Source organism: Tenebrio molitor, chromosome 4 (genome assembly GCF_963966145.1).
Source record: "Tenebrio molitor chromosome 4, icTenMoli1.1, whole genome shotgun sequence".
NCBI classification, from domain to species: domain Eukaryota; kingdom Metazoa; phylum Arthropoda; class Insecta; order Coleoptera; family Tenebrionidae; genus Tenebrio; species Tenebrio molitor.
In genome coordinates this window covers 1,309,054-1,331,696 of record NC_091049.1, presented here as the reverse complement: position 1 = coordinate 1,331,696, position 22,643 = coordinate 1,309,054, and the positions used below count along the sequence as shown (strand labels likewise).

The 22,643-nt window shown below is 38.6% G+C and overlaps 3 protein-coding genes across 6 annotated transcripts in view; 2 read left to right on the top strand and 1 right to left on the bottom strand.

Annotated features, from left to right (window-relative positions):
- Positions 1-1,262: 1,262 nt before the first annotated feature.
- On the top strand, positions 1,263-2,998 carry LOC138128786 (ubiquitin-conjugating enzyme E2 G1). 2 transcript variants are annotated; one of them, XM_069045000.1, is made up of 6 exons: positions 1,263-1,434; positions 1,491-1,642; positions 2,160-2,262; positions 2,317-2,414; positions 2,469-2,647; positions 2,703-2,998. In XM_069045000.1, the coding sequence occupies exons 2-6, from the start codon at positions 1,597-1,599 to the stop codon at positions 2,778-2,780; spliced, it is 504 nt and encodes a 167-aa protein (XP_068901101.1). In that variant the 5' UTR covers positions 1,263-1,434; positions 1,491-1,596; the 3' UTR covers positions 2,781-2,998. The 2 variants fall into 2 exon arrangements, with proteins under 2 accessions (XP_068901101.1, XP_068901100.1); XM_069044999.1 differs by having other exon boundaries at positions 1,263-1,642.
- Positions 2,999-3,443: 445 nt separating this feature from the next.
- Positions 3,444-22,643, top strand: part of Asator (tau-tubulin kinase asator) — a 40,811-nt gene continuing 21,611 nt past the window's right edge. Inside the window, exon 1 of one of the 3 annotated variants that reach the window (XM_069044945.1) lies at positions 3,444-3,574. Coding sequence is in view for 2 of the 3 variants with exons in the window: in XM_069044943.1 (XP_068901044.1) it covers positions 9,227-9,234 (8 nt within the window). In the remaining variant the exon portion in view is untranslated. Of the gene's footprint in view, positions 3,575-8,996; positions 9,235-22,643 lie in introns of those variants that run through there. The other 2 variants (XM_069044943.1, XM_069044946.1) reach the window with 2 other exon arrangements.
- On the bottom strand, positions 3,632-8,426 carry Mybbp1A (MYB binding protein 1a). The gene is made up of 5 exons (XM_069044942.1): positions 8,209-8,426; positions 7,970-8,155; positions 7,736-7,918; positions 7,470-7,685; positions 3,632-6,355 (listed from the first exon to the last, which is right to left on the bottom strand). The coding sequence occupies exons 1-5, from the start codon at positions 8,383-8,385 to the stop codon at positions 3,668-3,670; spliced, it is 3,450 nt and encodes a 1,149-aa protein (XP_068901043.1). The 5' UTR covers positions 8,386-8,426; the 3' UTR covers positions 3,632-3,667.

The window sequence follows — 22,643 nt, the reverse complement described above, 5'->3', positions numbered from 1 at the left end:
TTACACCGTTTTGCACTACACGTAATGTCATTAAGTGAGACGTTTATAACAAGAAAATCGAGAACAGTGCACCAAGAACGACTTATTTAATATCGGACATTTTTCACGAGACGTGACGTAACGAAAAAAAATTCGTTTCAAATGTAAATGTCACAGTAAATAAATTATTAGGTTCTGTAGCTAAAATTGCGGGTTTCTTTTTACAAGAACATTTCGCATTCAGCCAATTTAGCCGATTCGCGCATAAGGAAAACTGAACAAATTTTGACAGAGCCTGGAAAGTGCTTTTTAAAGTCACTACGCATTGACATGTGTTTACTGTTTTCTGTTTGTTTATTAAGGACTCTTCTTTGCTTTTCTTTCTTTCCTATTTTGGAAATACTTTAGGCGAAGCAAGCCATGCCCATGTCATGAAATTTTTGCCGCTCTATACAAACATACTCTAATATGCCCTGAACTGTCAATAGTGTCAATTGTGTGAACGGTGTGTCTTCACTTATTCGCATAATTTTGATCATTTTCATATGGAGCGGCAACCATGAATTTTACATTCACTTTTCACGCCAAATTGGACTAGTCATTTATAAATTAGCCTGTATAAAATACAAAGCTTTGGAACGACCCAATTTTGAAACGTTTTGAATATTCTACCTTACGGCTTGACAATTAGCACTAAAATTGGTGCAAATAGTCCCCAAATAATCTCAAAACACAACAAAATAAAATAAATGTGCGAAACAGAGTAAAATTTTGTGTGTGAGGTTACTTACCTACGGCTGGTAGTTTCGCAAACTCTGCGCTCTTGGGAATGGGACAAAAACGAAACATTCTGGACGTGTAGTTTTACTAAGCAACTTTAGAGAGACAAAACAACTTCTTTTTAGTTTTGTACTTAACAAAACTAAAAAGAAGTGGCGTCATTTTGAACTGTTCTCGTGAAGCTTCCACCAGGGGTCGCTTTACTTTTTGCCGCGACCATTTAAACCTGTGTCTGCTGTTTCGCCAAGAAATGCGTATTATTTTTGGAAAAGTACAATCGAGAGGTTCTATCTATTGTACGAATAACATTGATTGAATCAGCTTTCAATTTACACTTCGTTATCGATAAAATACGGTTCTGCGATTAAATCTTCTGATAAGTGTGAAAGGCGCAATCAGAATGCAAATATATTTGGTGATTGGATGCATCAGTTTGGGTTTCACTTGTTTAAAGAAGAATATTTGTTTATTTCGAAGCGTGCGGGCATCAACCAATCGCTTCGTGACGAGATAGTTGTCATAAAAAAAAAATAGTGTTTACTTCAAGTTCAAAATTCCATATTGTTGATACAAAGCAGTCACTGTCAAAAGCCGTTTTGTCAAAATCCTTCCGAAGTTTCGAATAAAGCGCGTTTTCAACGAACTATTCCAATCTCCCACCCGAGACCAGCACCTGTCAGAGAGCGACCAATCCCGGGTACGAACCTTCACGGATATAACATATGTTTTAGGTGACTCAAATGATCCAATGCGGTCCTATTTGCTAGTAACACCGGCCATCTTTTCGCTGAAACAGTGTTTGTTTGGTAATTTAGATCAAAATTAAATTTGTAATTAATGTCAGAACCACAGTCAGCCCTTCTACTGAGAAAACAGCTAGCAGGTAAGCCCTCAAAAGAATATTTCTCGCACACGAAAAACCAACACAATTACAAGAAATCCGATACTCCCCGTCGACACCAAACCACCCCGAAATCGCCCCATTCGCGCGGGATCAGCCCCAAAACACCCCGCCAACTCGATCCGGCCCCGGCCAGCCCGGGCCAAAAAAGGCGAAATCCTAAAAAATCCGCGCCCGGGACGGAGCGCCCCGGCCCGCAGCGGTTGGCGGCGGAGCGTGGGGGCCGCCTTCGGGGGGAAGCACCCCGACTCTCGCATTTTCAGTTTTCACCCAACTGTCAAAAAAAATTTGACATTTGCGGAGGTACAAAGCGATTTTCGCGTCCGAAACGTGCGGAATCGCCGCCCCCGGCGGCCCAACGCCGCGCGGTCGGTCGAAATCCGTCGATTTTGAGCGGCCTGCCCCGGCCCTGAGCGCTCCCAAACCGTCTTTGTTCAACCCAAGACCGATGACCTTAAGGTTGTGTTATTTTAATAATGAAGTTTTGGTTCGTTTCCAGAATTAAATAAAAACCCCGTCGAGGGATTTTCTGCTGGGCTAATTGATGACAATGACATTTACAGATGGGAAGTATTAATAATTGGGCCCCCAGACACCCTCTAGTAAGTCGGTCGCATTTCTAGGTTATGTTCTCTCGTAAAAACGTGTGTTTGCAGCGAAGGAGGTTTTTTCAAATGCCACCTGTATTTTCCCAAAGAGTACCCACTAAGACCGCCCAAGATGAAATTCGTCACAGAAATCTGGCATCCGAACAGTGAGTGCCCCCACGATCGCTCCATTCTCGAGCGTGACTCGTTTTTTTTTCCAGTCGATAAAAACGGCGACGTGTGTATATCGATCCTGCACGAGCCCGGAGACGACAAATTTGGTTACGAAAAGGCGTCAGAAAGGTGGCTGCCAGTACATACAGTAGAAACTATTTTAATATCCGTAATTTCAATGTTAGCCGATCCGAACGATGAATCCCCGGCGAATGTCGACGCGGCAGTAAGTAGCACGCACCCTGCCCCGCACGTTTTCACTATGTTGTCTCTCTTTGCAGAAAGAGTGGCGAGAGATGTACGGCGAGTTCAAACGAAAAGTAGCGCGGTGTGTCAGGAAGTCCCAAGAGGAATGTTAGTACATTAAACCAATTAATTAAAAAATAACCACCAATAAAACGGTTTGATTCTTGATTTTTTAAAATTCGCATTTTTCTATGTCAGTTTTTTTATATCGCGTCAGATGCTGAGAAATTTTAACAACTCTCGAATCGAATCGGTTGCTTTTTCTTTTCAAGATCTCAAAGAGATTTCAGATTCTTTTCAAAACCTTTAAAATAAATATCATTTATCGGTTGCTACTTTTATTTTGATGTCTTGATTACTGGGAGTAACTTTAAAATATATTTCAGCGTGAATGTGGTATTGTAAGCGAAATACGATGATTCATTGTTTGTCTCTGAACGACCGTCAGAGTCAAATGTTGTCTTAACTGTAATACTTAAGACATTTGTCGAAAATACACTACTTGTAACTGCTACTAGATTATGTAAATTTCAACTGTAACACTGTAGGTATCATAAGTTAAGTAAATTTTATTAATAAATCTATCGTTATTAATAACATAATTCAAAATCACTCAGGCAAACGGAACCTAACCTAACTTTCTTTCGAAACACATTTCACGCTAATCCAAAACTCAGCCGTTCCATTAATACGAATATTTTGATTTCAATTTTCGAAATTTTGGCGTTTTTTCAAATCTAGTAATTTTTATCCGTCATGTTGACACATCTAGTGACAAAAACGTCAAACTGATTTAAAATTTTTGCATGACAAAATTGTTCCCATGAATCAAAAATAGTTCAGAAACTAGTGTTCGTTACCGACTGCGACCCAGACCGTATTCTTTTTCGACTCGCCACCATCTACGGTAAGTACTTTCCACATTACTTTTCTCTCCCCGTACCCCGAGTCGCAACAAAACACAATCATTCAAAATATTTTATTAAAAAATTAACAACAATCACGCCTCCCACTTCACCCTTTTACTTTCTTCTTCGACCCCCTCCCAATCGATCTTCCTTTTACCGAACCCTTCCGACAAGCTCTGCATCCTCAACTCCTTGGACTCTTTCTTCAACTTCAAGTTGTCTTTATTGCGCCCCTTCTTTTTCTTCTTCTTGTCCTGTTTCTTCGTCAACTCGTCGTCGTCGTCGTCGTCCACGTGATTCAACTTCACCGTCTTCTGCTTCAATTCGACGACATTCGAAACGTTCAGACTTTTGCACAATTTGTTGAAGGCTAATTTCGTGTCTCTCGAGAACGTCAATTGCGCGCGACAGTCGCGCACCGTCTCTGCTAGGAGCCCCCAGCCGTCAAACCCCTTCCCCAAAACGGAATTCTTGACGCTGTTCAGCAACTCGAACAAGCTGCAGATGAACTTTTCTTTGACTTTCCTCTCGCTGGGGTTGGCGCAGAACTCCCTGAAGAAATCGACGCAGTCTCGGAGAAAATTCACCGTGATGTCTTCGACGCTCTTCGTTTGGTCCGCGTGCGAACCGATGAATCTCTGATTGGTGTAGAACATCTTCAACAACTCGATCCCTTGAGTCCTGCGGAACGGCCGCACAGAGCTGGCGAATACGAACCCGGTGAGGAGGGGCACCAACTCGACGATGCCCTCCCAGTTCAGCTGCAAAACGTTCTTGAACAGGACGTACGGGGTTATGCAGTCGCGTCGCTTGAAGAAATCTTCCAAACTCTCTTTGATCACGTCGTTGACGCAACTCTTTTTCTTCTTCTTCTTCACGGGTGTTCCAGTCTGATTGGCAACGATCTGCGAACAACTGACGACGAAGATGCAACTCTCGGCCATCTTCTCGCCCATTTCTTGGACGATGATGGCGTTTTTGGTCCCTTTGTCGAGCAGACTCTTCAGCAGATCCACCAACACCTCTTCGGTCACTCCTTCGCAATCGCTGAATTTCTTCAAAGCGGAGAGTTTCTTCAGACACGCCTTCACCCGATTCAGGAGAGGGCGCTGATGGTCGTCCCTCACGCAAAACTCCAACGTTTGGAGCAAAGGCAACATGATCTCCAGCGTCAGCAACATCGAAGGATTCGAATTCAAGTACATCTCGATCAAGTCCAGGACTCGTATCCTGAAGTGAGTCAAAGTTTCTTCGTCCTTGTTCTGCTTCTTCTTCCGTCCCAAGTTCGGTCTGAACTGTTTGAAAGCTTGACCCAAAGCTTCGTCCAACTTGTCGCCTTCTTCGTCGTCCAAATTGTCCAGGTCTACGCTTTCGGCGTCACTCGCCGCGTCAGCTCCCAACGCTTGTTGCAAAGCCATCCGGAGCTTGTCGCTCACGTTTTCGTCTTCGTCCTCCTCCTCGTCTTCGCTCTCGGACGACTGCTCTTCCCCTGAAGACTCTTCCCCCTCTTCGTCTTCGCTCTCGTCGGGTTTCGACAACGGATTGGTCTCGTTCTTGGGGTCCAAAACCGACAAGATCTGGTGGATCGCCGTGGCGTTCATGTACTTGCACAGGTGCGGGAAGACGTAGTTGATGACGCTCCTCAAGAGGTGCGAACTGTGCGAGAGCAGATTCAAGAACAGATCCACGACCACCTCGATCCACAACGGATCGTCGGACTCTGCTTCCGGACTCTTCGGTTTCTTCGTCCTCTTGTAGCAGCTGAACAGCTCGGTCAGAGATTCCGTCGCCAACTTCGGGTTGTTGAAGAGCTGAAGACCCAAATGCAAGAAGAGCGTGTGGAAAACCGCTTTCTTTTTCTTGGGGTCGGCGTCGAGTTTCGCGACGAGTTCGACTGTGCGCCTCCAGGTGTCGTAGTTGTCGCCGGTGAGAGGGTGCCTCAGTACTGTCCCGATGTTGTCCTCGTTGACCGTCGCGTCCAGTTCGTGCACGACTTTGGACAAGATCGATCTCAAGTCGTCCAGTTTTATGTGCTTGAGGTCGAGCGACGAATAGAAGGTTTCTTTGAAGGAGTCGGCGAGTTCTTGGCCGCCGTTGTCGGACTGGTCCCTCAACAGCCCCAGCTTCATGAGGAAGATCAACTGGTCGGTCTTCCACTCGCCCTCTTCGGACATCGAGGGGTGGTTCACCAGTTTGGCCAACAAGTGCGACGCGTACACCCTGTCCATGTTCCACCATCTCTCGCTGAGGTTCTCGTTCACCACCCTCTCGCTCGTCGCCAACACGACCTCGCGATAAATCCCTCCGAGTTTCTTGACACCCTCCGCGTTCAAGGTCCCCGTGATGTTCTGCACCAGCTTGCTTTTCGTCACCTTCTCGAAAATAAACGTCCCGGGGTAGAAGAGCAACTTCTTCAACACTTTGATCTTGATCTTGTGCTTCACCCCGTCTTGCTTCAAACTGTTCAGCAGCGCCTCGAACAGCTTCTGGGTCGTCTCCTGGAACTCCTTGTCCTTGAGTCTTCCCACAGCCGTCTTGTACGTGCTTATGGTGTGTTGGAGGTAGTTTTTCGTCAGCAGGTCCGGCACGAGGGTCGGATCTTTCAAGTTTTTCAAAACCCCCGTCAAGAGTTTCGTCGCGACCAGGTGTTTGTTGCGATTCGGTCTCGACAGCGTGCGGTCCAGTTCGTCGAAAAATTGCACAATCAAGTCCGATTCGGAAATATTTTCGATGAACAGTTCAAAGATTGGATGTCTCAAGGCCGCAACCCGGGGAATCGTCTAAAAATAATGGAGATTTCACAATTTCACGTCAGTCGTTTGGTGCGACGTCATTTAAATAAAAAATTATCATTAGGAAATCATTTTGTGGCGACACGGGTTGTACTGCGTCAGCGGGAATTTTGCTTGGTCGACAATGAGCGATTTAATTGTGTAAATAAAATATTTATAACAACATTTATGGTCAACCTTCACGCTGTGTAGATTTGCAGGTTGGTATTACTGATTTAGAGCTTCCAGCGCCACTGTACTAGAACGGAAGAACGCTCAAAGTACTAATGATACATTTTACTCTCAAATATTAAATCTGATATTGATATTGCAATCTAAGATACAACCTCAAGGTCCACTACAGCAACATTTTATCATTGCGTTCACGTTACATGACCTTTCTAAAAATGAATTTAAATATTTAACTTTACTATTAACTACGTACAATGTAAAATATAAACATTGACACATAATAAATAATTCAAAAATGTTTACATTAAATATTCTTCATTTCCCGATTTGATTAGATTGAAACACATTTTGTTTTAGTAAGATCTGTCAGTCTAATATACCGTCTGATCTAATAAAAATGGTGCAGAATTGGTATTGAAATTAAAAACGTATGTCTTAGATCTTAAAATACCGACAATGTTTTTAAGTACACAAAAATTGAGATTATAAGTTGTAGCCTAAAATAATTAACATGTTATCCATGTTATTCTGTCTCGTTTTTATTCGATCACACGGTATAACTCCCCCTAAAAAATTTTTTGACAAGTTCAGCGTAAAAATGAAAAATCAAGTGTTAGCTAGGGTTTCATAAATTTAGTGAAGAGTTTTTAACCAGATTAATTCAACGTTGTTAAGTTTTTGCACCTGCAAGGTCATGATACAATTTAGTATCATTTTACTTTTGGCAATAAAAAGAAAAATAGCGTTTCAGGTAACAAGTTCTTCTGGAAATCAAAAATTTTTAACCAAATGGCGCTCTTTCTTGTGTGACTTCTAGTTTTGTCAAACTTGGAATTTTCAGAGAACTTAACAAAAAGTAGAAACCTCACTGGCTCAGCAATCTTACTTGTTCAGTTCTGAAAAATTAACTTTATCAGTAACTAACACTTACAGTTAAAGTACTACAAATGTGTTGTAGATTTTCTTTGCACAATATTTCTGCAGTCCCTAGATTGTTTTTCAAAAATTTTGAATGAAGGGATTTGGGGAAATGTCTCTTAATCTCAAACAATAAATAAAGACTATCTAAATCTTGTTCCTGCCATGGCTTAGAGAGATGGCTTTTTACAAGAGGAAAAATCAATTTTTCAAATTCCTTAGCATCAACCTGCAAAATAGAGACATGAGAAATGTTATAAATCAATGTTGATCAATTACTTTTCCAAACAAATCTGTCAAGAATTTGTATGAAGCCAAATTTAAGTAAGTCCTTTCCTTGCCAGCATTAAGTAATAATTCCAAAACTTTAGTCTTGTCACTGTCTGTACAACTCTCATACAAATTTGATCGCAAGATTGCCCCAACAATGAGAATCTGTCCTGAACAGATGTCTGCATTTTCCTAAAACGTGAGTTAGTAAAATATGACCGATTTTGTAGTTTTTGAACTCACGCTTTTGCTGTTGCCGCCGCCTGTGTGCAACTCTTTGTCCACGTGTTCGAAAATCTCGTCAATCGTCACGTTTTTGAAGTTAAGTAACCCGACAAGAGCGGCGAAGAAACCGGACTTGCCGTGAACTTTCGACGAGCCCAGCCCGCGTATCAAACGCCCCAAAGCGTACTTCAACTCGTCGTCGCCCTACGAAATCACAACACGTTATTTTCGAGTGTTCTCACCGCAGATAACCTCACTTTTTCCGCAGTCTTGTCTTCCGTCAAGTGTCGCAGCAAGTCGACGCCAGCTTTGACCCGTTTCTTCTCCTGGCCGTTGGTCAACTTTGTAAAATTATCCAAGACCGAGGGTTCGCGCTTTCTCTTCACACTTTTCTCGGGGTTTTCGCCGTTTTCCACGTGCTGCTCGGCGGCCATGATGTAAACATTCGCACGATGACAGTTGACGGAGCGAGTGCAGCGCCGTCGGTGTTGAGTGTTGCAAGCTCTGTCCGGCGGCAGATTTGAAATTCACTTTCCGGTGGGTTCTTCCTGGGGGGAACAATTCGAATGTAGGTGACCCCGATCCGGGGTGTCGTTTTGGGAAACCGGGTCAGAAAGGCGCACCTGCAAGTGCGTTAATATTCGCAAAAATACAACGCGGTTAATATTCGTCTTGATCGGCGTTGGCCCCGCTCCAAATCGCTTCACCTGGTGACCTATTTCCACCGGTAATTTGAAAGGTGCTAGACGATCTGTTTATTTTTTTCGCCGGCGCGCACTTAATCTTTGCGCCTCTGGAACTGTCGATAATTCAAGCGCGATGCGGCCGTGAACGAAAACTTCTCGTCTCGCCTCGTTTCGGTAATTTGGGTCGCTGCAGCGATTTTTTTCTTTGCATTTTCAGCGGCGATTGTAATTTTGGAACGGGAAGATTTGCGGTTTTTCTCGGGCTTTCCCACCAAAGCGTGCACCTCTTGGTGACGTTTCGGCGAACTAGTAAATTTTGTTGTGAGTACGGTTTAAAATTAGTTTTAGTGGGAGATGAACGAACTAAAGTTTTCGCACTAGACACGGGGTCTAAAATTGATGCGGCCGAAGAGATTTTCTGCCAGAACGACACCGGATCGCTCGACAATCGCTGCTAGCGCAGGATAATCCGCAAGGACGAGAGGTGTTGTGGTTTTGTGCGAAGGACTGTTTTCACGGGCCCATGCGGTCTTTCCGCGCCGCCGTTTTTTCCATTTTTTGATCGTTTCGCTTCTCGAAGGACGACACCATGAAGTGGTAAGTCCTTTGCCTCTCCATCTATTTATTTATTTATTTGTTTTCCCGTCGCCGGTTTAAATCTGCTAACCGTGGATCATCTACCGAGATCAAAGAAAAAATCTACTGCCGGCATTAATCTCGTTAAATTATCGATCCGGTGACGTATTTTATTAATTTTCGTATCCCACCTCCACCCGTCGGCACGGCAATTTTGCCGGAGTACATACACTATTACGGATATTACTATCAAGTAATAGTGCAGTGCTTATTATTATTATTTTACCAGTCTTTACTTTCGTTTCTTTGCGATTGGCCCTGCTTTGATGATAATTAATAAATTGATAAAAACATTTTAAGGCACAAATATTATCGTCGAATATTTGGTCAGCTTTGTTTATATGTTTTTCCCCGCGACTACAATTTTATCCATGCGGCTGGCACGGTGCTGTAAATTATACAAGACCTGAGAAAACATTTCGTCAATCGTTGGAATGTAAAGATTTTTTTTTGCTTTTACGTAAACACAATAACGCTCCACTACGAATTACTATTAGAGATTTTTATGGGACACGTTCCTCACATGTCCGTTCGAAATATTATTATTAGTCTTCTGGAAAGTATTTTATTGTGGAATTTAAATGTAAATAGGTGGGAATTTTGTGGAAATTTATAATGCACCGGTCCAGTATCGGTGCGGTGTATTTTTTTAAACCGCAATAAAACACGCTTCTGTTTTATTTTACCTGTCTGTGGTTCGAATACGATCGAGATTTTTGTTGGCGGAATTATGTTTTTTGGGAATTTATTGCGGCGAGTTAATAATAGCGCGTCTTATTTATTAAAATGGATTTCTGTTTTGAATAGAGTAAGTGGCGCGTGAGGTCCAAAAATTGTGAAAATCGTTCGGACAAATACCACGGTGTGGACAAGACTGATTAAAATTAATCAATTTGGAAATATTTTTGTTTGTTTAATGCACTTTTCGGAATTAAAGAAATCAGAAAAGCGGCCTGAAACGCGGAATTTGTAAATTGTCAGGACCAAAATTAATTTTGTTTCTAGTTGAAAATTAGTTTTTTGATTCATGATGAAAAAGCAGTATTTTAGAGTACATACAGAGTGTTATTGAAAGTTGTACAGATATTTTAACCACGAGCTACTGGCTTCATGTAGAACTCGGAAAAAAATATATAAAAAATTCTATGTCAAAAAATAAAATGAAATTTATTTTTTGAGCTACAATTTTTTTTAATTGATTTCAGTCTTCTACGATGTCCTACAACCTCGTAGGTAAAATTTCGGCACATTTTAAAAATACACCCTGTATATCATGTTTTATAAAATGGACGCCATTGCGAAGTACCTAACCTCTAGGAAATATGCTTTAAAACAAGGAAACTGCAATTAATGCAATTTAAAAAAATTGTAGCTCAAAAAATAAATTTCATTTTATTTTTTAACAATGAAAGGTGACGATAAAAAATAAATGTTTTATTTTTTGACATAAAATTTTTTAGATATTTTTTTCGAGTTCTACATGAAGCCAGTATTTCGTGGTTAAAATATCTGTAAAACTTTCAATAACACCCTGTATATTTAAAAAGTACATAAGTAAAACAAAATGAAATATGTATACACATATTTCTGAGGAAATTAGAAAATAATACACGATAAAAATTTTATTAAGGCTTTAAACTTGTAAAAAGCTACAGTTTCTTAGGTGTAATCAAAATCAAAAACCCACCAACGTCGCATTTTCCTCGATAATTACTATCGGCAACGCTGTCTAGTGGGTTTATTAAGTGTCTTGTTTTTCGGGGCATGTTTAAGCAAAAATAATAAAAATTATTAAATAACTGAATCGTACTGAGTAATAATAAAACAATTTGAACGAAATTCCAAGCAATTGAATTTTATTTTGAATCAAATGTCCTAATTTATACTTACAAACATTGCCGGAAAAAATAACTACCTAGGGTTTTTTAAATTTTACCAACCTAAAGCAACAGATGGTGGTTTTTTGATTTTTGAATGGACCTGATTTCGGTCGCTTCGGCATTTCCTTGTCTTCTATCTATCGCCTCAATTGGGACTTTTTATTGCACTATTTTGCATCGCTTCTTCACATCAAAATATTTAGATTCTTAAATGTCTTAAGAGAAAATAAGATGATCTGATAATTATGAACAGTGAGTCAGAAGTTGTTATTGAAAATGAAAAAATAAGATTCTCTGAAAAAGGTGTTTACAGCAGTTGATAATTAACTCTGCTTAAATGTTAACAATGAAAGGTGGCGATAACCGTGAATGATTCAACGCATTTCAGGAAATAACCATTTCAGAGCACAGGAAATGAATAATTATGGTTGGTCTCGTTAAAGCAACATCGTAGAGTGAATTTTTGACTAGTATTATTATTGCGCTTTCCAAAATAATTTTAAATTTGTGTTGGAGAATTTTGTTGAAAGCACCGGTACAAGGTTTGGCACACAGACCACATGCGTTTTCTATAATAAAGTGCATCACAGGTTGCAACGCTTATTTGAAGTTGTTGACACTGTCAAGCTCCAAGTTGCATTTCTGGAATAAGTTTATTGTAAAAAAAAACCGGTGAATTTTTTCGGTAGGTGATATAAATTGAATAAAACAAGTTGATTTTTCAAGGAGAAAACAAAATTAGATTCTCAATTAGATATAAAAAGAAAACAAAGAATGTTACATCAGCGGACGATAAAACAATTAGCTTGGATTGCTTTCACGACTCACTTGGCAAAATGTTGAAACAAGATTTATGAAAGCAAACACCACGATTATTATGATTATCAATCTTTATCCTTTGGTGAAGGTTTGCTCGTAATATATTGTAAACTGTCATCGACTGTCGTTAGCAAATCGACAAATCAAAGCAGAAACAAGACACCTGTCTCTGTATTTCCTGTATCGCATTTGGAGCCAAGTTATTTTCAATGAGGATTTTCAGAAGGTCAGATCGGATTTATAAGACTGAAGGTTTACTTGTTTTACATATTTTTGTTTGTTTTCGTTTACTTTGTCTCCAGATCAGTACCGAAATATTTATTGAAATTGGTTTTGCAAGGTGTAGCTTATTCGTCAGTTACAAAAATCCTCACATTGCACTTTGACCTCACAACACTAAAATAACACCTTTCTCAACTCCGTTTCACTTTAACTACTCACTTATTCTTTTTTTTTTTCTTTATTGTTATCGCATTACAAACGGGAATCCGTTCGCCGCATTTATTTTTACGCCTTTCTATTATTTCAATACGTCGCCGGCATGTTTTACGAGTGTTTTTGCTCTCTGCCAATATCCAAAATTTGAAAGTTTACGTCTAGGACCGTCTATAAATATGTACATTTTCGATTATTTTTAAACCGCTAGATTTATTTTTCGCATTGTATTCACCCAAAAATACAGTCTCGGGTTATTTTCGACAATAAAACGTTAACACCGGGGATCCTGGCTATTCAATACATTATCCTGCGAGGAGCAGTGGCAGCCCATCTCATTTATGGATAGGGGGCACGGTAATATACGCGAATCTGGATCGAAAGGGACACAACGCGGAGTGTGTCCCAAAACCCGCCCAATTCAGCTGCGTTGCCATGGAAACACTGTCAACGTTACGCCCTCGATGACGCGTTTCAAGACCGCCGCTCTCCAATCTTACGGTTGCTTCGCAAGTTTGTGCCATCTGGTCCAAAATACCATCGGAAAAAACTTGAAAAGCCGTCACGATTCATAAGTAACGATCCAGCAACAAATTATTGTAAATTTATAAGTCCCGCCGACAGATTTACGTCCGCAGACCTGGCGTTAACTAATTTTGTCGAGTTGATGCACGAGAGCACAAGAGAAAAATTATAATAGTTCTGTGGGGTGACGTAGAATGTTAATAAGAAGAAAATGAGTTGTGTAGATTGATGATAGGTGATGATGGGTTAAGATTATGGGCGTGGCAAGATCACAAATTAACGTTAAGATGTTCCAGAGAAAGTGACTTATTACAATGTTTACACAGTGGAAAACATAAAGAAACAATGTATTATGTCAGGAAATTAATGCATAAAAAATCATTGGGTTATTTTTGGAAGGAAATGGTCAAGATTGTGGTAAAAAAGACCAAACTGGTAAAATTCAAGTCGTTCTGGCTTCGTGTCAAAAATTTTTGATTATATGAAAATCGATTTCTTTTAGTTTTTACCTCTGTTGGCGTTCTTTCTGTATTTTTCCCTATTTTCTATTTCTTCTGAAAAAATTAAAGAACTTAAACACTTGACATCAAGGATTTGTCAAAAAAATTAGATATACAGGGTGTCTTAAAATTATCGTATTCCGAGTTCGGGGCTTAGTAGGGGACATCCTGTTGACCAAGTAAAAATGTTAAAAAAAAAAATTAGCTTTCACTTTGAAAAAAATATATCCCATATAAATTTGTAAAGACTCCCCCCCTATATTTTTTATTTTATTTTTTCGAGATTCCTGAGATTTTTCCCTACAAGACCCCCGACTTGAATACGTTAATTTTGCGACACCCTGTATGTATTGCTTTTCAAGGTCACTGTGGTGTAAGCTAAAAAATGCTTGATTTAATAATAGAATCACAGCAAAAAAAACAGACAGAGTGAAAGTAAATCATCTTGTTTTCCAGTGCGGAGTACACAGATTACTCTCGACTCCTTTTACCAACTCCTCCGGCTGATAAGTAGCGAACGGCTGCAGAATTACGAGGTACTCAGCCGCGAAGTAGGTGTTTAAGGGGCGCTCCTCGTAAAATCTGCCATAAATTTTTCTTCATATTCAGAGGAAAGTGTGGAATTTGCGCGGCGCATTTCCACTTTTAAAATTGGAAAGTGCTTGAGGAGAAGTCAATGAGAACGATTTAAAAAAAAAATCGAAATAACACTTCGGACGACCTTGGTACGTCAGGTGAGATTGCCGCGCCCCATAATTCAAATTGCAGTACGAGTGCTTCTATTTTTGCGTGTTTTCTGGCAAACCTCTTGACTCTCTGTTCAAATAAGCTTTCGACACTGCGAATTCGAACGCTGAAACGTCGAGAGGACGTCGCGATAGGAAAGCGTACTGTTTTCCAAAAAATACACCAGGAGCAAAAGTAACGTGCGTTCGAAAAGTTACGCAATTAAGTCATACAGAAAATGGACAAGTGTTTCGTTTGGGGTTGGTCCAAAACGCGATTTGCTCCAAATACGTCGTGACGATTCATTTTTCATTTCAGTTAAAAAGTATCACTTTCAAACATTCCTTTTTCTCTATGTTTTAACATTTTCTCTTTACCACCGTTCACTTATGTCATACCTCACCCGATTTCTTTCTTTCTTTATAAATTTCTCTTTTGTTGTTCATCTAGGTAAACAAAAAATTGTCCACGATGATAAATAAATCCGGCCTGGATGCCGCGCCCGCCTCTATTAACCACTAATAAAAGTAGTACACGAGGACAAGATTGATGCAGAAGGTCTTGAAAGCAGCGAGTTCGTGGCGCAATTACCTAATTTACTGTAAACTAACATAAACCATCGGGAAAGTGTTCAAAACAGATGCAAGAGCCGGAGATCGGTCAAATTTTCCGTGGATCTATTTGTGCATCTGCGTAAATCGCTCGACGCCGACCTGCAAGACTGGAAAGTCTTTCAGGAGGTGAAAACGAAAGTGACTGCAGAGTCGTCCTGAAACGTGAAGATTTCAGGAGCGCGCGTTTTATTTTCATCGAAACACGACACGGTTTAGGTCGACGAACCAAGAATCAACGGAATGAGTTAATGTCGCAACATTTATGACGGTGCAGACTGTACAACATATCCGCGTTCTTTATTTAGACCGGTGCTACCTGTTCGAGATCGTTGGGCTTTTTTAATCCGTTCAGCTGATGAAAGTCTTCTAATTCCAGCGAAGAAAGGACAACAGGAATGGATTTTACAAATATATATCGAAGGCGGGGGCGGTCAGGCGAGGTGCTAATAAATGAAATTCAAAGCTTGGCGTGGTATTTTTTCAGATCGCGTCGTTTCACAATTTTGACGTGTTATCGAACTGTTTGCGAATTTCAAACGGTCGTTGCATACAGAGGCCAACGTTCTGTTTACTGTGGATACTCAGGAAGTGACTGCAGATTTATTACTCAAGAAAATAGTATTGATAAACATGTTGGATGAGGAAGCGCCGTTAAAAAAAATTTTTTGGCGGTATTGTTGGAAATGAGTGTGTCGACTCTTAAACATCCGAAACGTTGGGCCAGGAATAATATTTATGCTGCTGCAGTGGTGCAGTAGATGATTTTTGCGTACACCTAGGTAATCTATTAATCACACACGGGTGACTTGATTTTTGCTGGTGATGATCCGGCTCGAAGGACCAAAATGTTCGCGAAGGACCAGAAAACACGAGATTATACATGTTAGGAAAAAATTGATGAAAATTCGCTTTGTGAAGTGCCTCTCCATGATAAATGAATATTGTATAATCACCTCGTGTCTATATTTTTGATAAAATAAATTCAGCGATTTTGGAAACCGTCCAAAACAACAAAAAATTGACGTTTCGCTATAGACGCAACACACATAAACAAAAGACGTATCAAGTTGCCAATGTTACAAAACAGAAAAAGCTTTTGTGTGCTTTATCGTCACAATACGTCCAACGTTAAGCCTTGAAAAAATTTTCACGGTTTTTTCATTGCAACTTGGAAAGCTCAAGTATTTTAATATGCGCCGCCGTAAATTTAATCGACGATTTCAAAACAAACTTTTGCAAAAAGCCCCCATAAAACGTTTTTTACGGCGACCAAAGTTCACAAGTGTGCCATGTTTATGTGTAATAATGATAACGATTTCTTTGACCGGTGAGTCTTTATTGAAACGCGGCTATTAATACATCGGGATTGAGACGTGGAGTTTTTTCTGTAAATCAAGTCGTCTAATTGTGATGCTAAAAAGTGAATTTACTCAAAGGAATATTTTTGAATAAAGCACGAATCTTGAATTATCGATTCTTTTTGGTCTGAAAAACAAGTGATAAATCAATTCTGACTGAAAATTGGGAAATTTGGGAGAAAAAGTATCGCAAAGACGCGCGTGTGATGGCTATCACTCACTTCATCTCGTGAGTAAGAAGTCATGACACGCTCTTTGAATAATTTACTATTATCCCTTTTACAAACAAGATGTACAAAAAAAATAACAGTGAAAATTATACAGGGTGTCTCAGCTAAGATTTTCGAGCCTAATATCTCGGTTATTTGCCAACGGATTTTTATGAAATTTAAAATGCAGATATTTTAGACCGTGAAGGTTCAATTAGTAATAATAAAATTACCTCAAGTTAAAAAATGTAATTTTAACACATGTTTCCTTTATCGAAAATTATGCGCGATTATTATTAGATTGTTAAACATTAAAAAATAGGGGTCTACACAAACAATTAAGTAAATCACTTGTGTGATTCAACGAAAAAATTAGATTTTGTCATCAAAAATTTAATGTAAAATTTGAAGGTATTTGAGCAGTCACCTTTTGAAACAATTGATGATTAATTGCCAAGCAACATTTTGTACACACTTTCAAGTCTGTCAAAATTGGACGCGCTTTATTAGAAACGTCAAATTGTGAAAATTTATTGAAAATACTCTAAAAATAGACACAAGCGGCAGAAATTTCAATATTGTTGAACAAGGAAAAAAAATTTGCCTATGGAGAGTGTCGTAAGAACTTCAATGACACAGTTCGTTTTCTCGTGGAACACTATCCAAATGTAGGCTTTACAAAATGTAAGGTTAAGAGAGTCGTCAATTTATTTGAAGACACAGGAAGCGTACGTGAACTAAATTACCTTGCTAAAATATCCCGATCGTGTTTTAATCCTTTATGGAAGAATTAAAGCATCCAGTATAATAAATTACGTCAAAATGTTGTCTTTAACTTTGTAAGTGTTTGTAAGGTTAGCAAGATAAACGTCAAATATGTCATCTGCGCTTCTGCGAAAAGGGATGACCAAAATTCTGCAAAATTGCGCGTTTGTTTCATACGCGGCTACGTTTTTGCATTTGCAGCCACGTTTAACACAGTTTTTTGCTTTTTTCTTGCAAACCAGACGTCTTTCAAGGACGAGTTTTTCCCTACAGCATTTTTATTGACGATCAATTTTTTTATGTAAATCTTAATTGATTCAACATTTTAAAAAGGCATGTAAAAATTACGGTTTTAAGACTTGGGTGATTGCATTAATGGGATTTTATTCTTCACCGTCTAAAATATCTGCATTTTAAATTTCACAAAAATCCCCTGGAAAATAACTGAGTTATTAGGCACGAAAGTCTTAGCTGAGACACCCTGTATAGAACAAACGAATAGGTATTTTAAGAGAAATGTCAAAAACTGACAAAACACAATTTCGCTTGATTTTTGTCCTCGCCGTGTATATTTTTTTTTAATGAAATACAATTTATTGTTGCAGTAAAAATGAATCCGACAGTAGTACTGTGTAAAAGTATAGAACAAAATCATAAAACCAATATCTATTAATAATAATAATAATAATAATAATCGTAACAATAATATTTCAGGCGTAATTTCCAGGTTTCTTATTTACTCAAAATAAAAATAGAAAAAATATTTTCGAAACGTATAATTTACAGCGTCAGGATGTCCCTTTGTGCGCGTGTGTGTTATAATTGTCCGTTTTGGAGCCAAGACGGTCAAGTATATCAAAAAGCAGGTCCGTACTGTGCACCATTTCCGAAAACAACACAAGCACCGATTTGTTTCCGTTCCGAGCGCGTCTGTCAGTTTATTTTGGGAAAGTGTCGCGTGCGAAAAAATTTCGCGTTATGCACCACGAAACCAGGTTAAATTTTTTCCCTGGGCACATCTGTCACATATCCAGCCCCCATAAATTTAATTTAACGATCGGGCTTGTAACACCGACACAAGCACAATAAAAGCTGTTGGAGAAGTTCGGCCATTTGTAATGGTCCAGTCTGAATTGATAACAACATAAAACGGATCGACGAAAATAAAAGTTGTCCTAGGAAAAAAGTTGTAAACGTCGGATCTACCTATGCTTTATGACCTAAATTCGAAAGGGGGCACCAATTTCTATAAAAAAAATTGCAGCGATCTTTTGCATTTTTCGACGGAACTGGGACATTTTTAGTTTTATTTGTGGCCGTCCCTGTGACCGTGTTTTCGAGAGAAAAGATCCTATCGGTTTGTTTTCTTGACAGGCGTCCAGTAATTACCAACATTTTCGCAACAATCAGGTACGACACCGAAATAAAACCCGAGTCCTGTTCGATATGGACGTTCTTCACTTAATTGTTGTTTATTTTAGAGCGACATTTTAATTTTAAAAATTTCGAGTCTTGCCAAACGGATTTAGACGGTTGTCGGAGTAAATAAACACTTCGTTCTTATCTGGAAGAACAATTAATAATATCGGAGGGTCGGGTGCCAAAAAAATTATTTATAGAGAAACACGCGGTTTTATGGTATAGTAAAAATGCGATCGCTTCCCTAAACCGATTTTTAGGTTAATTACCGGACTCTTGTGCCGTTGTTCTGGAAATAAAATGGCCATTAGGGGCGACGTTCGATCGAAATGGCTCAATTAATATCGTTTCTGGTTGTAAACATGTTTAGTTGTTGGTGGCAGTAAAAAATGGTGGACGGGGTGGTTAGTGGTAATATTTTAGCCAATTAGAAGCGAGGACTATCGTAAATCATGCAAATAATTGTTGGGTCGCGTCCAAAGATATTGTTGGTGGAGGATAATTATATTTCAGGTTTTTAAAAATGACAAGAGAAAAAGAGACACGAGAAACAAATAATATAATAATGGTAGTAAATTTATGCAACAAGTGGGATATAGACATCATAATCACACGATTGTGGAGTGCGATAATAATATATTATGAAATTCAATATTGAAAGTCAAAGTACAATAAATAGGCGCTGATTGTTTTCAAAATCGGCTTGGCATAAACAGCGACATTTTGATTTTCGTTTTTGTGAAAGTTTTCGAAGGAGAATGAGTTGTTGAGGCGAGAATTTGCTTCCAGACAAAGGAATAATTAATTTAACTTGTTTTGGCTTTTTTTGTGAGTTTTTTTTGTTAGATACTTTGGCGCGCGGTGTGCCGTAAAATGTTCATTACGGTACGGCGTGCTGTAAAGTAAGTCATTACTTGTCTGAAATAAGTGTCGAAAAAGGAAAGAATAAGGAAGTTTTTTGTTGAGAAAAGGAAAATAGGATCGAAAAGCATACAACGACAGATTGTTTTTGGTGATGCGTGAAAAAAAAATGAAATTGTACGTAAGAAAATGTGTTGTGGGATATAAGAAAGTAAAGCCTTATTTGTGAAAAATAAAACGAGAGTTGAAAAATTCTGAACAATTTTTTTGGCTTCTGGCAAAGTTAAAATAAATAATATGGAGTGAGATATAATTTTAGATGTAAATGACAGAACGTCAAGTTCAAAAATGTTAGTGCATCTGATCATTTTGGCACGAATTCCGATCAATTAGGTTTTCCACGAAATTTAGTTCGGGTTTCAGATACCGGGTGATTTTTAATAATTGAATTTATTTTTGTTCGGTTGGCAATACATTTACGATTTTATGTTGGTACACTTGACTGTCAGATTCAAATGTGACAGTTCTAAAGTCAAAATAAATCAAATTTCTTTTATCTCAACGTAGAAAGCGAATCAATAGACAACTCTTTGACAAATAAATGACTAGCCGTACCAATTATTCGGGAGTGCCAACCCACTAAATTTGTCTCAATCATTAAAAGTCACCAGATAATTGTCCAACCGATCTTCAATTTACTGTCGAAATCAATTTACTCTTTAGCACGCCTGAAAACTGAATTTTTTCCAATAAATCCAAATCGAATTATTTCCTCGAAGCGAGTTGGCATTTTCTGACCGTCCCGACTTACGTATTTTTAAATTTCAGTCGATTTAATTTAAGAGTGAACGTTTTAGAAGCATGTTTATCTGTCGACGGTTTATTTTCTAATTAAAATCCCACTGAGACTTTATTAATTCGTGGATTTTGTCGCACCGGGTGAGCACACTAGGGCAGTCTATTTTTACAACAAAGAACAAAAAAAATCGTTTAGTGATTTTTTACATATCAGTATCATTGCAGATGTTAGTTCCGGCCAAAAAAAATTTGGGAAAGTGATTGTTACGACAAGATCACAAAAAGGGGTCAAGTCAATGTAAAACTCTTTTTTCCACAGTGGTCCTTCCTCGCTGAAAATAGTGAGCAAAGATGGCAATTAAATCACTAGTGAGGAAAAATATTTTCTCACTAGTGAGCAAAGTTCCCTGTTGGGCTAATTTTGTATAAGTTATTATTTCAGTAATTTTTAACAGTTATGAAAAATAGTGATGCAGATGGATAATGATAAACTCCGTTCAGCGAGAGATTGGGAGATTTTAAATTGTAGACTTGTAACCCAACACTACAAAATGCACTAGAATACATTAATTAGAGCATAATTTTAGGGTAAAAAATGTTACTGCTTGAAGGTAAATAAATAAATAATTTACGCTAGGTAGTATTTTCTCTGCGTAGAATTTAGTGATTTTTATGTCAACCAATCTCTCGCTGGACAAACTATAGGTATGTACAGTTTACGTTAATATAACCTCATTTTTTATTCTTGTCATGTTTATGTCATTTTGATTTATTTACATAAAAAAATAGTGATTCGCGGCATAATAAGGGGTAAGCATCAGGTTAAAGCGATGATAATTACACTCACTGTAATTAGGTAACTGAAAATTAAAAAAGTGACAAAAAAATGCTGCCCGAAATTTCGATTCCGCGACTGTATTTTATGATCATGGAAAAAATCAGATTCAACAGGCATGAGCAAATGTGCGTTTGTTTAATCACTTATCAGGTTTAGGCCCTCGCCTACGGCTCGGTCGCCCAACTTCCGTCCTCGTGATTAATGCACTACTTTGCTCACTTGTATTGAAAATAGCTATTAAAATGCTTCAGGAAATGTGATTGTTCTTATGAATATTGTGCAAATTTCAAATATCAATGATTCCACCACCTGTCGATTCATGTTGGTTAAACAATAAATTTCCCCATAAGCCCGTAAGTATGTAAGAAGTTGGCACCACTTTAATGACAGTTTAATTTGACGTTTAATCTGACGGATATGTAGGATATAAGAAGTTGGCACCACTGAAATGACAGTTTAATTTGACGTTTAATCTGACGGATATGGTAGGTTATTACAAAAATTTTAATTCAATGTTAGAAGAAAATTGGAAGAAAATAATAAAAAATTTGTTACACAGTCTAGGACTGGTTTAATAATTAATTTAAAACTGTCTCAATACGGTGTGTAGAAGAAATAAAGAGCTAAATCTAACATTTCATTTTCCCCAAAAAATAAAAAGCTTAACCTAACATTTGATTTTCCCCTAGATCAAAATTTTACAGCGTTGCCACTTCTATTTTCGATGTAAATTCCGGTGATCCTTGAGATTTCAACAACAGACATTTTATTTTTTGTTGTGTCAAAAAAGTGTCATATTTTCAATAAATTGAATTTTTTCTGCAAATAAAGGATTACATATTTGTTTTTACCCACGCACCAATACCGAGCTGAAGAAATAAGTCTGCGTATGCACTAGATGCAACGGAATCAATACGTAACCTGCATAATTGCATACCTCGCATGGCCAATCGCACAATTTACAATTTCCCATGTTTGCGCTGTTATTACAATCACGCAGAATGAAATAATTGTTGCGAACCTCCATTTTGTACTTTTTGTTGTTACAAAACGGCGTCAACAACAGCTGCAACGATAAACACAACATACATTCCTGTTTATCTGTCTGTTTTATGGACCTTTTTCGAACGGGGAAGTAAAAGTGGCCAAGAATTCTTCGCAATTCGGTTTTTATTACACACGCACAGAAATAACCATCGAAAATCATTTGTTTTGTTTTTGACATACAGTTCCGCGAACTCCAACAAAACTTCTTCCGGGCGAAAAATAGGTAAAACGCCGGAGATCATTTTCCGGAATGCCTGTCACCATGCGTGTCAGGCGGCCCACGGCGACACATCAAAGAGACGTCATTTACGTCCGCGCGATGGTGACACATTTTATACTGTCAGGGAAAGTGATCACAGTCCAAAGACCTTTTGTTACAGTTCCGTGTTTCTAAAACTGGTCTCGGTTTTGACGACACAGGTGCTTAAACGACCAATCAATATTTTACGGCGAAAATTATCGTTTGAAGGTTTTCCGAAGGGACCAATGAAAAGTCAAGTCTGGAGTGTACATATGCAACCAACTCTGCATGTTTTGATCTTCATTTGTTATCATCGATGCCCGCTTGATTTATTT

Bases quoted from the DNA above. Each gene is read 5' to 3' on its own strand.
- LOC138128786 (XM_069045000.1), top strand. From the start codon at position 1,597: ATGTCAGAACCACAGTCAGCCCTTCTACTGAGAAAACAGCTAGCAG. The intron at 1,643-2,159 runs GTAAGCCCTCAA...GTTCGTTTCCAG, and splicing joins ACTGAGAAAACAGCTAGCAG to AATTAAATAAAAACCCCGTC. The intron at 2,263-2,316 runs GTAAGTCGGTCG...GTGTGTTTGCAG, and splicing joins GGGCCCCCAGACACCCTCTA to CGAAGGAGGTTTTTTCAAAT.
- Mybbp1A (XM_069044942.1), bottom strand. From the start codon at position 8,385: ATGGCCGCCGAGCAGCACGTGGAAAACGGCGAAAACCCCGAGAAAAGT. The intron at 8,156-8,208 runs GTGAGGTTATCT...GTGATTTCGTAG, and splicing joins AAGACAAGACTGCGGAAAAA to GGCGACGACGAGTTGAAGTA. The intron at 7,919-7,969 runs GTGAGTTCAAAA...CTCACGTTTTAG, and splicing joins GCGGCGGCAACAGCAAAAGC to GAAAATGCAGACATCTGTTC.